This window comes from Crocodylus siamensis, chromosome 8 (genome assembly GCF_052110815.1).
Source record: "Crocodylus siamensis isolate JL-2025a chromosome 8, ASM5211081v1, whole genome shotgun sequence".
In the NCBI taxonomy this organism is placed as follows: domain Eukaryota; kingdom Metazoa; phylum Chordata; order Crocodylia; family Crocodylidae; genus Crocodylus; species Crocodylus siamensis.
This window is the reverse complement of record NC_143402.1, coordinates 78,066,217-78,079,507: the sequence shown is the minus strand read 5'-3', so window position 1 is coordinate 78,079,507 and position 13,291 is coordinate 78,066,217. Positions and strand designations below refer to the sequence as shown.

Below are 13,291 nucleotides of genomic sequence, written 5' to 3'. Positions count from 1 at the left end.
CGGTCCCTGCTCCAACGGCTTGGTGCACAGACAGCAGCAAGTTCCTCTTCTCAAGCCCTGCCTCAGCTTGTCTCGGGAGGGTCAGACAGGGCAGCTTCCAGCTATGCGGGGCAGGGACACCCTGCTCCTGACCTGGCTGGCTGGGCTCTGCAGAGCAGGCCAGGGCAGGGGCAGTCCCCCCTGACCCCCAGCTCTCCAAGGGAGCAGCTAGTCCTGGAAGTCGTGTGAACCCAGCAGGAGCTGCAGAGGCAGGGGTTTCGCTTCCCCTGGCCAGGTGACAGAGACGCTCCCTGCTATCCTGTCCTCTGCCAGCGGGCACTTACCTAGCACCCTCCTGGGGGAAGGCCTCCGACTGCAGATCCAAATGGGACTGCTTAGGCAACTGGCTGATTAAACAAAGGACACGTCTCCTGTGAGGGCAATGATCCAGCAAAGGAGTGAAATCGGACCAAGCCAGCTCCTTATTGCCCTGCCCAGGCTCAGCCACCCCTTGCAAGGGGTCCCAGGATCCTGGCATTCAGGGAGGGGGAATTCCAGCCCGACGAGGCCTGCCAGGCTGGGAGCCGCAGCAGCTTGTGATGCCCTGCTCATCTGCAGAGCTCAAAGCCCAGGGAGCGCAGCAGGACACAGACCCCGACAAGGGAGGGCTGGCCCGCTGGCTAGAGCGACAGCTGCAGACATGGGTTTAAGCACGTGCTTTGCTGCAGGCTTATGGCTTATTGCCAACAGCTTGGCTGGAGGCTTGGTCCCCCAGGTAACACCATGCCCAAAGGATAAAGACTGGCTCCAGATACCAGGCCAAAAGGTGCTGCAGACTAGAGTCCCCGTGGCTAGAGCACCAAGCCTTGAAGCAAGGGGAGAGGAGTGAACTGGGCGAGGACACGTTTTTGGTTCAGCTCAAGGACGACAAGCAACATTTGGGGCATGCATGTCAGAGGGGCAGATTTAAGGGGAGAGACCCTCATCTGCTGCATGCTTGGCACAAGGTAGGATGGCTTTGCAGGAGGCCTTTGAGCTAGAAGAGACTGTCTCTGCTTCACCCCAGGCATCACCTGCTCCTCCAAAGCTGAGGCTGGAGCTGGGTGGAAAAAAAGCAACATCCCCCCTCTACGCACCATAGGACTGAGAGAGTGTGGGATAGCCAGGGATCCCCACTGCATCTCCACATCCCAGCTGTGCGCGGGTCTCCCTGCTGAGCACGCACTCGATTCCAGTTTGTTGACCGATAGGGTCACATCTCAACCTCTTCCTGCAACCTGACACTCACCCGGGTAAGAAGACCCCAGGGCACCGCTTAAGACAGCCGCACCACCGCCTGCTGCTGACCATGCCAAGGTGCTGCCCCCATGGGCGGCCGCCTGTCCCTCATCCTGGAAGGGACCTAGCCCCACGGAGAGGAGCCGGGGCTTAAGGAAGAGTTGATGCTCTTGGGCCCACAGCAGGTTTGCAGAGCGAGGCCGAGATCTCCAGAACCCCCAGGCAGGAATGACCCTGTAACGGCTCCCAAGAAACCAACCCAGCCCCATAACTCTTTCCCCTTCCCCTCCTCTATGAATCACAGGGGACCACGGAGCCTTGCACAGCTTTTATTGCTTCCTGCGCCACTGCCTAACAGAGCCCGTAAATTCCTAGCTTTTACCGCATGATGTCATGGCCTCGGGGCTGATGTAATGAATCAGCGGTGCCACAACACCATCCTTCAAAGCTGCCAGTGGAAGGCAGGCCAGCGCCAGCCCAGCCGAAGGGCCCCTGCTCCCCCAGTGCGGTCTAACGAGATGGTTCATTGAGGGACCCTGATGAGCAGCATCCCCTGGGCTGGGCTATTTCAAACAGCGCATTGCATTTGCATAGCGACTATAACGATGTCCCATGCATCATTTCTCAGGGGCTCACCAGACGGACGCTTCTCTAGTGGTTTAGTGTCACTGTAAATCCTCCATGAAATACTGGTCTCCCTCATGGAGTTGCTTCTTTATAGCTCCCCTTTCAAGCACACATGATTAATACCCAGCCCTCCAGCTGGAGACGCAGGGAGCTGCATCCATATCCAAGCCGGGGAAAGGCCACCGGTTGTGGAGTTGGGGTGGTTTGCAATTGTTCCACTACAAAAATCTTCCAGGAAAAGAACGATTCCATCCCTGCCCTCCTTGGGAATGCTCCCGGCCTTTACAGAGGAAAGCTTTCAGAAGACTTTTACTTGCGTACAGATTTAGCGCAGAGGTTGAGCAGAAGCTTGGGACAGCCTGAGATCTGCGCTCAATTTGTGCCAATCATCTAGATGCAGCTTCTGTACTTAGTGAACAGCCAAGCAGGACAGAAAGGTCTAATGGCAGAGCTCTGCCCCTCCTGCCCCTAGCAAGTGCATGCATGCCTCTTGTGCTCGCTTACTGCTCTTTGAAAAACACCTGTTTAGGGCCTCTCAAACCAGCCCATGTTGGTTAATTATGTGCTGAGTAGGGAAGGATATAGCCAGGCCTCTGCAGATATGGATGCAGCCAACTCTTGAAGCAGGGCTGTTAAGAGGAAAGCACAGCTCTCCGTTACCTGCCCCAGTTGTGTGCTATTATGTGCATTACTGCCATGTACGCTTGTGTGCTGCACACAGGGTTTGCCCAGTGCTGCCAATCGATGCCCAGCTGATTCCATGTCAGGAACGATGTCCAAGCCCCAGCAGCTGCAGCACTGGCTGTGATAAGCACCCTGCAATCCTCCTTGCTGCAAGGCAACATGTGGGTGGGAGATGAGAAGCTCAAAGCTGACCTGTAGATCACATTACACGAGGTTCGGTGGCTTGACCAAACCTAGTACCAGCATGGCACAGCTACTTCACTGCTGCAGGGGACTCTCCAGGGCAGCAGAGCTACTTGACTGGGCTCTGTTGCCTGTTTGCCTGGAACCAGACCAGCACAGATGAAGAGGCTTTGCTGGCTGAACATGGACATGTTTGTACTCCCTCCATGACAGGTGGGGCTCAGCCCAGGGCAGGTGCTACTACTTACAGGACCTTTGTTTAAAAGCCCCTCAACACAGACCTTGCTAGCATATCTGCTTTCTTCTTCTAAACTTTGCTTAGCAGGGGACTGGAGGCACCTTGCTGAGTTGTGACCCTGAAAATCCCTGCTCACTTTGCTCTTGCTGGTGTCCTGCTTCCGAGTCCCAGACACTTCCATTACTTGGCCATGCCATCAGCTGTACAGGGATGTTGAGAGATTGCCTGTCTGCATGAGGCAGGTGGGCAGGACTGTGCCCAGATGCTTCTCCTGTTCAGATCCACCTCTCACCACCAAAAGCAGGATTGCAGCTCTAAGACAGAGCTAGGTACAGGGTAAGTGGGTCTGCAGGCTTTGTCCCTGTGCTTAGTGCCGTGTTAAGGCAGAATGTTACCTGTGATGCAGAAGGACCTTGGCTCAAGTTTCATGGAGCTGTAGGTCCTTTATATGCTGCTTTCTAAGGAGCAGTTAGCCTCCAAATGGGTGAGACAACTGGGACTACTGAAGCAGTGCTGCAGCAGCACCCAGCTTGCAGACTGGGACCCTACTGCTGCATGGCCAGGCCAAACATCGGCCTGCCACATACTTCCCACTGATCTATAGTAGGGGCCTGGGCAGTCACGCTTCCCTCCCCTCCACACAGGCGTGCAGAGCCTGTGGCTAGTAAAGGTGCAATCTGACTAGGAGGGAGCGTAACTAGTCCTAGCAGAACCCAAGTCAGTAGCTCAACTACCTTCCCCATTCCTATTTGTTTCCACCACACCTGCCAGGTGGGATGCAGAAGCTAGGCCCACTAGGATGCTCTACTGCAGTGGTGTCTAAATGTTTTTGATCGTGCACCCCTATCAGTAAAAAATTTTTGAGCACGCACCCCCACTATATAAATAGAAGTTCTAATATTTTCTTTCCACAGCCCAATGGATCGTCTTGCGCACGCCACTTTGGAGACCACCGCTCTACTGAACAGCAAGTCCCAAGACACATGGCAGCAGATCAGAACGTCATCTGACTGGACAGAGGGGCCACGCCAGTCTGACCCATGCCTCTTGGGTCAGCAGCCCTGCAATACCAGCTCTTCCACTGCTGCTGCCACTTTGCAGAACCACAGGCCAGGAAGACTCCAGGGAGCCATAATGTGCCATGCCATTGGTAGCAGGGTAGAGGACAGGAGTATAGCTATCGTTCAGGCATCTGGCAAGAAAGACCAGCCTGACATGCAAGAAGAGTTTGCTTTTTTTTTTTTTTTTTTTTAATTAACACATATGAAAAGGCCGGGCGCATCCAGTTCACTTCAGCTCCTTCACAGCCAGACCTGCAGAGGGGGAGAGGGAAAGGGTGAGACGCTCAAGGGACAAATTCAGCTCTCATTACTGCTGCCTGGCTGGCTGCGAAAGGAACAGTACCCTGCACCCTGGAGGCAGGCTGCTGAGGCTATTAGCAGTCCAGAGTGAGGACGGGAGTGGGTTTCTCCATCTTCTCAAGATTCCAGGGTCACAAAGACTGCAGCCGCACACCCACAAATAGCATTCAATGCAGCAGTACTGGCTCCAGGGCACTGTACATCCATCTCTGTTCCCTGGCCATAAGAGACAGGTCTATGTACCACCCCCTGCCCAATGTGCAGCCCCAGGCCTGTGACACTCAGTGCTGATTCTGTTGTCAAGCCAAGGGTATTTCAATGCTCTCTACAGCTCCACTGCTAAGCAACATCTCAGGGCAGGGCACAGGCTGGGTCAAGAAGGAAATCATGCTCCTCCTCAGATCCTCCTCCATCATTTTGAGACCTCCTTCCTACCAAGAGGGAAGGGGAGGCTGCTGCTGCTCCCTACTGGGCAAGGTTGCAGCTCAGTGCACTGCTTCTAGCCGCACACAGGGTCCCAGGTCTTCAAGATCAGTTTGAGGCTGGCTGCTCCTGCCCCAAGCAAGGACCCAGACAAAATAGTCTCTTCAGTGCCCTGCCCTGCCAGACCTGCTTTTCTACGATACCGTGACAAGGACACCCCCAACAGCATTGCTCTTTGGCTAACTGTAGACCCATAGCTCTTTGCCCTGGAGAACTTTCCAGGAAGATGGGCTGGAGCAGCAGGTTCACAAGGTGTCAGGGATACTGGATGATGTAGCAGTAAGCAGCTACGACAACAGGCTGTGGCAGGGAACACTTCATGACTGGGAGTGCTTTGAATGCTCACAACCTATGGATGCATAAGAGCAGGGGAGTGACTAAGAAGCCACCCATTACAAGCTCCACACTAACACTGCCTGACAGCCCACCCATGCTCCTGGGCAACTTCATCAGCCCAGGAAGGTGCTAGCATTGATCACGGAGAGCTTCAAGCCGTATTCTCCCCAGCCCCAGCAAAGTCCTCCAGAGCCTCACTGAAAGACACCCTTGATTCAGCTGCCACAGAGCAAACTCCTTCCCACATTCTTCTCTTAAAGAGTATGGTACTCCCTCAGCCTTAGTTACCTGGGGGCAGGGACTGCTTGAGCTTCTCAGCCTTCTCTTTGTCTGTGATAACCAGGGTGTACAGGTACCGGCTGCAACGCACCTTGAACTTCACATTGTCCTTATTCTTCTTGATCTTGACGGCTGCAGTGGGAAGAAATTGAGGTTTTTCATCACTGGGGTAACACGCGCACATACTCCGAGGCAGCCTTTAACCAGGCCTCCCTTCCCCATCATTCAGGGGCAAGGAAGTGATACCCCAGCAATACCAGTACTGGACTACTGTGACCAGTTCTGGGCGCCACACTTCAGAAGAGACTTGGAGAACCTTGAAAGGGTACAGAGAAGGGCCACAAGACTGATTAAGGGCCTGGAGGACAAACTTTATAAAGAAAGATTACGAAGGGATCTGGGATTGTTCAGCCTGGGGAAGACAAGACTGAGGGAGGACTTGGTGGTTGTCTGTAAGTAATACAAAGTATGTAAGGGGTGTAATTACATACAGTAATACTGTATGTAAGCGGTGAGTATCGGGAGCTGGGAGAAAAACTGCTCACTAGGGCGCCCCAGGGGAGGACAAGGAGCAATGGCCATAAACTGCTAGAAGATGGTTCATGTTGGATGGCAGAACTTTGTTACAGTAAGAGTGACCAGAATCTGGACTAGACTTCCCAAGGCGGTGACAAGAGTCTCCAACCCTGGAAGTCTTCAGAGACTGGACAGACACCTTGCTGAGATCATCTGAATTCAACAGTATTCCTGTCCAGAGCAGAGGGGTTGGACTTGATGATCTTTTGAGGTCCCTTGCAGCCCTTAATTTCTATGATCTATGTACTAGGGCAGATCAGAATTTAAGCCTCATCTCACCCTTATGACCCTACCCCACTGCACCACAAAGACACCTGCGGATAGCAAAGGCTGCAGCCAAAGCCACTCGCTGGGCTTATCCGCAAGAGGCTTGCACTGAAACAACAGCCATATATTTCAGGCAATTTTCTCTTCAACGCCAAACTTACACTAACAAATAGCCGCAATTTATGATGCCACAAATCCCAGTGGAGGACAACAACTGGGTTGGGAAGGCGTATTTACTGTTACGAGCTCCCCTGCACATCAATAATAGTGCTAGAGCTTTAAGCATGTTTTACATGCGGCCCCTGGAGCCCTGCAAGGACACGGGGGATGCTTTAAATCTACACTGCGACCAGCTTAGCTAGATTACTCCTTCAGACCACGGCAGATCTCAGCTTCCTGCCTGGGAGCCTGGATGGTCCAAGCCATTCAGCTGTCTGGTGGAGCTTCAGAAAACTCAGAATGGGCTGAAAGCAAAGATGTGCTTTTTTCCCCAAAAGATACTGTCAGCTTTGAAGGCATTTCAAGTACTATGCCCACCCCCTGCCCAGCACCAGTGGTGGTACAAACACACTTCATCTTCCTATTAAGATACTTCTCTCCTCTGACTATGCCAAGATGCACAACACTCACAGCACTGGACACACGTAAGATGAGGAGAAATGTAAATTTTCTCCAATTACAATCGTCTTACAGCTACAGGTGGCACTTAAGACAGCAAAATTCAGACAAAGTGCAATCCAGTTAGCAGTTAAAAAACCCAAACCCTGCCTGCAACACTTAAAGCTTCGATGGAAGGTAAAGCCACATTTGTGAATTACTTTTATCCTTCGCTATCCACCCAACCCCAAACCAGAAAGCAGCAGCAATCACACCGCGCTGTTGACATTGATTCCTGCAAGTGAACAACATGATAAAAGCAACTCCGTTTTTAAGAGTGCACATCCTAAAGGCTACACGTGTCCTCGGCAAAGAGCTCGCAGCCCTCTGGCTTTCCTTCAAACAAGCATTTGGGTTAGCCTGGAGAGCCATATCCGAGCCAGACCGCCGCAAGCAGTGGGCTCGACTCACACTCTCAGCTTGCTGACAAAGCCGAGCAGTCGAGCTTACAACTGACCCGCTGCGAAATCACTACGTGGAGCATAAGGGAACAGCCTCTCTTCACTATATGCGCTATTGCCCCACACACTCACACCAGAAATGCCCCAGAGCTCATTTACATGGGGCTGGCAGCACAGAACCATACTCACACCCAAAATCAGGGTTGGGTTCCCCCGCTGGGACCAGGACAGAGCTATTTGTCAGCCAATGGGATGCTCCATACAACTCCTGCTGGTGTATGTGCAGCAGTCCCGGCGAGCACTGCACACGTGGGTGCAACCACGCAGTTGTATGTGGGCAGAGCAGCACCATTCATGCCAAACCCTGAAAGCTGGGGCTCCTGCCAGACACTGAAGCCAGCACCCTTGGGGGCCAACCCACAAGGGTGGCAGGGGAATGCACTTGTTCTCTGCAGCCTCTGCTGGGGCAAGTCCTCTCAAGAGCTGCAGCATCACTCACACTTGGCGTCTTTCCTCCTGGCTGTCAGCAGGAAGTCTTTGATCTCTTCAATTTTTCGAGGCTGAAAGCAAAGGAGAAAAGCGTTCGGGACCTGTTCTTCCTCAAGGCAAAAGAGCCCCACTCCTCCCCCCCACGACAGCGACTGCCCTTCACTCCTGGCCACCCTACAGCCCAGGACCCCCCATCGAAAGGCTGCTTTCCACACCTGTTACCCACGTGCCCCTGCAGCTCCCACGTCTCTATGGCCCTAGATGCCCAGACAGGACCCCAGCACCCCCTGACCCGGAAGTGGTCCCCACACTGCGCACCCCATGACTCCCCCCACCAGCCCCCCAACTAGTTACCATAGTGACGGGCCGGGCTCCGGGCGGCTGTGACCTGCTGGGGAAGAGAAACCAAGATGGCGTCACCAGGGGAGGGGGGAGCGTATTTCGAGCCCCCGAACTCTCCTCCCGCTTCCAGCCGCCGCTCCATAGGGCTCCCGCCCGGCTCTCCGCCGCCCGCCCCACGTCCTCCGCCCCCTCCTCCAGCTCCACGGCTCATCCCCACCGAGGATGCCGGTGGATACGCCCCGTGCTCCCGCCGGCACTCACACGAGCAGCCGCAGCGTAGATGGCAGAAGAGGGCACGTACTTCCGCATCCGGGCACTTAACCCGCCGGCGGTCGCTACGGACACCTAGCGTGGGAAGGCGTTCTCAGCCCTGCGCTTGCGCAGTGGCGGGTCCTAGGCGGGAGGTGGAGGGGGTTGGGGGTGCTGGGCTTGTTTGATTAAAAACAGCCCCAATTTTCGGTTTAAAAAACGTAGCCTCAAATGCACATCTTTCCATGATAAAAGTGAACCCCCCCTAATATAGCTCTATATTTATCGATTCATAGATGTTAGGGTCGGAAGGGATTCACAGGCAGGAAAGAGTGCTGGATTCAGATGGCCCCAGTCAGATGCTCATCTAACCTCCTCTTTATAGATCTATATCTGTAAATATAGATGTCCGTAGTTATATCTGTATAGTTATGTAGATACCTATAAATATATCTATCTATATAGATATGTATATAGCTATATATAGAGTTACATTGTAGATATAGGTATGTAGATATATATAAACATATAGTTACATCTATATAGATATCTCTATATTCCTCTCTCTATATATATATATCCTCTATATATACGTAATGGTGTTTCATTTTTAATCATGGAAATAGGTAGATTTGGGGTTATTTTTTTTAAATCGAAGATTGGAGATTTTTTTATCAGAGAAAACCAGGATCCCTGGTGATGAGCATGGCAGTTCCCAATGATAAAGAAAGTGGGAGCCCGCCCCAGCCGGGCAGGGGTGGCATTGCTGTTGCCCTTGAGGCTGGTTTTGCTGGTGCTGCCCTGCGCCCCAGGCCCCTTTAGGGGTAGAGTTGCCAACCCTGGAGTCTCCAGGAGTGAGAGCTGAATCTCCAGGAGGCGGCTGAGAGTCACCAGGGAGATCTATGCTAGGGCATTCATTAAAATAAATCTTCAGTGTTGAAACTGATTTGTACCGCTGTCCAGTGGGCTTTTAAAATACTCATGTAATGGGCGCGTCTACACTGTCGTTAACACGCCATAGTTATAGGTGGTAACTAGGAGAGCCCACAAACACCAGCAGACTCTCTCTATGGCTGAAGAAGAGCGTTTGTGCCTGAAAGCTTGCAAAGAACAATTTCCCCAACTATTTAGTGGGTCTAATAGAAGAGATCGCATCTACCCAAAGAACCTTTCTGCCATAGTTAAGGCGCATGAAGCTTAGTACTTGCATAACCAATGCACAGTAACCGGTGCTGCTGGCCCATGGGGTTTTACGGACACTAACTGCACAGTAGCCTAATACTGGCACAGTAGCTTATTAGCATGGGTTTCACCCTGCACACTGCTGCACCGTGTTATTAGGCTACTGCTCCATTAGTGTCTCATGTAGACGCACCCAATGGCTAATTAATGTCATTATGTCATGGGATGAAACCTCCCGGAATAGACTCAAACCAAGTTGGCAACCCTATTGAGGGGTGAGGTTATTTCTGCTCTCCAGGAACGTTGTGTCACACTTGCTGGCTTGCACAGCGCCTGTCAATGTGTCCCAGTGCTGAGACACAGCGAGGAAAGACCCACACAAGGTTGGAAAGTCCTGGTTGGAAGCCAGGGTAGATTTGCACCTTATAGGCTAAGGGCATCAGAGCCGCGTAGCATAAAGTTTCCTAAGTGGAGGGTTTTGCTATGCTCTCTGCTTACAAAAGCTTACCCTATACACCTCTGATTGAGTGTATGATGCAAATCTAACTTGCCTGCTGTTTGACAGCAGACAAATACAACTAACTACCTCTCTCCTGGCTCAAAGCCATTCCTCAGTCACTGCTTGCATCACTGGAAGCAGCTCAAAGCACCCTTCTTCTCTGCCTCAGTGTTTCTGTCTGTACAATGGGGTGATGATACTTCCCACAGGGGCTGGGAAGGGGCTCAACTTGTGGATGGCAGGGACATATGAAGAACAAAGTGTGTCAGTTTTAACAACAGGTCAATACATTGGAACAGATTGTTTATAGTTATAGTTGCCAATAGGCTGTTACTAAATAATAAACTGGTGGTGCCTGGGGGCACCTGGGGATACGTCTGTGTTGTGCTAGGCACCGTACAAACACTGAGCAGGGGGCCCTGGTGCAGACACCGGACAATTTAAAAGGCTGGAGCAGGGAGGGAGAGCCCAGGGGGAGGAAATAAGGGCGGGGGGCCAACCCTCTGTTAGGGTTCCTGCCTTACCTGTGTGCTCTCCTTTATCTCACTGCTGCAAAAATAAGCAGACTTTTCCTCAGCCTCCCTATGGGTTGCAGAAGGTGTGCGCTCAGCCTCGCTCCCCTCCAGGCCATCCTTTCCAGGTCCTCCCCAGAAGTGCTGCAGATCTGTCCCCGACTTCCAGCGGGAGGATCTCGGCTATACGCCGACCCGATGGAAATGGGAGACTCCTCCCGAGCTTGCTCCTGCGGCTGTACGGCTGAGGGCAGGCGAAACTCGGGGGCATCTGAATCCCGAGCCTCCAGGCTGGGGCCTGCACACAGGATGCCCACCGAAGGATTTGGATGTATCTGAAGCCCCAGGCTGGGGGTGGAGGATGCTTGCCAGTAGCAGGGCCACACATGGTTCTTGAATGATTCACATGGATTTTGAATTGATTTGACTTGGGACAGGAAAAAATTTTCCATTAAAAAAAATAAATAAATCTGTCCCCGTTACTGCTGTAATGGAAATGTTTGGCCACAAGAGAGAGCTTTTGCCTCAGCTTCTACAACTCCTGCAAAGTCCTTCCCTTTCCTCCCAGGTGTCCTCCTGGGAGAAGCTAGCACCTGCCCCCCTGGGCCGACAGCACCAGCCCAGACAGCTCCCTGCCTCCTGCGGCCGCGTTCCCATCTCCGTCACCTGCAAGCGGGGACTGCAGCAGAGCCGGCGTTTGAGGGGAGCTGGCCATTTCCCAAAGGCAGTGGCGCAGAATTGGGTCGTGGATCCGGCTCAGCTTGGCTGGGAGTCCGGGGTCAGGGGGTGCCAGCCGGGGGGTGTTTGCTGGCGCCGTCTGCCTTGTTCTGAAAGGTGGCACCCTCCTCCGGGCAAGGGGACAGGGGGTTTGCATGGCAGTGAGCTGGGGCGAGCTCCCTCTCTCCAATTCGGTGTCTGGGAACGTCCGAATCCAGAGGCGCCCAGGCCGGAGCAGGTGCCCTTGGCTCTGAGGGGAGTGGGGTGGATGGAGAGGAGAAGCAGGAGGCATGGCATCTCGTGTGCATATGTGAGTGTGCGTGCAGGGAGGGGGGGTTGTGCATGGGAGTACAGAGGGGTGTGTGTGCACACGGGAGTGTGTGTATGTGAGTGCAGACAGGTGTGTGTGTGTGCATGGGGGTGTGAGTATGTGTGTGTATGTAAGTGCAGAGAGGTGTGTGTTTGCATGGGAGTGCGTGTATGTGTATATGAGTGCAGAGAGGTGTGTGCATGCATGGGGATGCGAGTATGTGTGTGTGAGTGCAGAGGGGCACGTGTGTGCATGGGGGGTGTATGTGCGTCTGTGTGTGAGTGCGGGGGGTGTACGTGCATGTGCGGAGAGGTGAGACGGGAGCCCAGGCCAAGGCAGCCAGTTTCCTCCCCCCAAACCCAGGCAGCAGCACTCAAAATGCTGGACCCAGCTACTGAAGTATCCTGGGCTGGGCTGGGGCAGGGGCAGGGGCAGGGGCAGGCACATTGGACCCTGGCAGCACAACCTCCCCTTGGCCGGGACCACGGCACTGCAACAGCGAGATGCCTCGAGCTGGCCAGGAGCCTGCGGCACCCGGCACAGACTGTCCCCAGCACTCGGGGCTAGAGGGACGGGAGTCCCCTGCAAAGCCCTAGACTCTGCCCGTTCCCACCCCTGACCTGCTCCGAGACACTGGATAGCATCCTTGCTCCCCAAGTCAGGCTCAGCCTGAGCCCCCACCGGGACCCCCAGCCCCTTCCCACGTGTGGCCCTGTGGAGATGAATGAAACCTGCGTTCCTGCGGGCGCAGGGCGGTTCGGCTGCAGAGCCCGTCTTCCCGCAGGGGAGAAGGAGGAGACGGAGCATCTCAGCTCTATTCACGGCTGCCCGAGGGCCAGGGGGCCCGGCTATCTGCTGCTAGGGATCGTGCATGACGCAGCCAGAGAGAGGAAATCGATGGAGCTGTCAGGGCCTTCAAGCGCGCGGCACTGCGAGCTCGCCCATCCCGGGCTCTCCAGAGGGAGGACTCAGATTAAAGATGGGGAAAAAAAGAGGGAGATAAACATCTGACAGGCCTAAGGGGAAGTGGAAGCAGGGCTGAGGAGGGGGAGAATTACATTTCATAAATCACGAGGGCCAGCGCAAAGCCTTGCAGACAGGCCTGTCCCTTAAATGCAGCTTTGGGGGCGGCTCGGCCATGGGGCTGGGTGCGGGGTTCGCACCCGGGAGGGCTGCAACATGGCGAGGGTGGAGCTGAGCCTGGCAGGGTCTGCAGCAGCCCAGCCTTGCCCTGCCTGGCTGCACCCACAAGCTGGGGGGCAAAGACGAGCCCTTTGGGGTGGGAGGAGGCTGGCTTCAGCCAAGGCCAGCGTCCGTCTGGTGCCAAGGCTCGTTCTCCTGGTCCCCCTCCGCCTGGCCGCCACCCGACCCTGCCCAGGCCCCTGCACTTCTGCCTCCAGGCAGGAGCCCGAGGGGATGAGGAGGGCTGTAGGGGACCCACCTGGGTGTCTGCAGCACTGCCACCCTCATCTCACCCCCGTTAACGAGGAACGTAACAGTCGCCGGCTGCTCAGGGGATGCAGTGCAGAACCAAGGTTTTCTTGCTTTTTTAATTTTTTTTTTGTAAAAAGATATGTCTTTATATTTATATAAGGGTCATATATATATATATACACGCACACCTTCTAGTCACTGTTCATTA

At 54.0% G+C, this 13,291-nt stretch overlaps 1 protein-coding gene across 2 annotated transcripts; it reads right to left on the bottom strand.

Annotated features, from left to right (window-relative positions):
* Positions 1-4,211: 4,211 nt before the first annotated feature.
* RPL38 (ribosomal protein L38) lies at positions 4,212-8,504 on the bottom strand. 2 transcript variants are annotated; one of them, XM_090061056.1, is made up of 5 exons: positions 8,398-8,504; positions 8,193-8,229; positions 7,849-7,909; positions 5,458-5,580; positions 4,212-4,302 (listed from the first exon to the last, which is right to left on the bottom strand). In XM_090061056.1, exons 1-5 carry the CDS (start codon positions 8,487-8,489, stop codon positions 4,277-4,279), a joined length of 339 nt encoding a protein of 112 aa, XP_089917182.1. In that variant the 5' UTR covers positions 8,490-8,504; the 3' UTR covers positions 4,212-4,276. The 2 variants fall into 2 exon arrangements, with proteins under 2 accessions (XP_089917182.1, XP_089917183.1); XM_090061057.1 differs by having other exon boundaries at positions 8,193-8,226.
* Between the last annotated feature and the right edge of the window lie 4,787 nt (positions 8,505-13,291).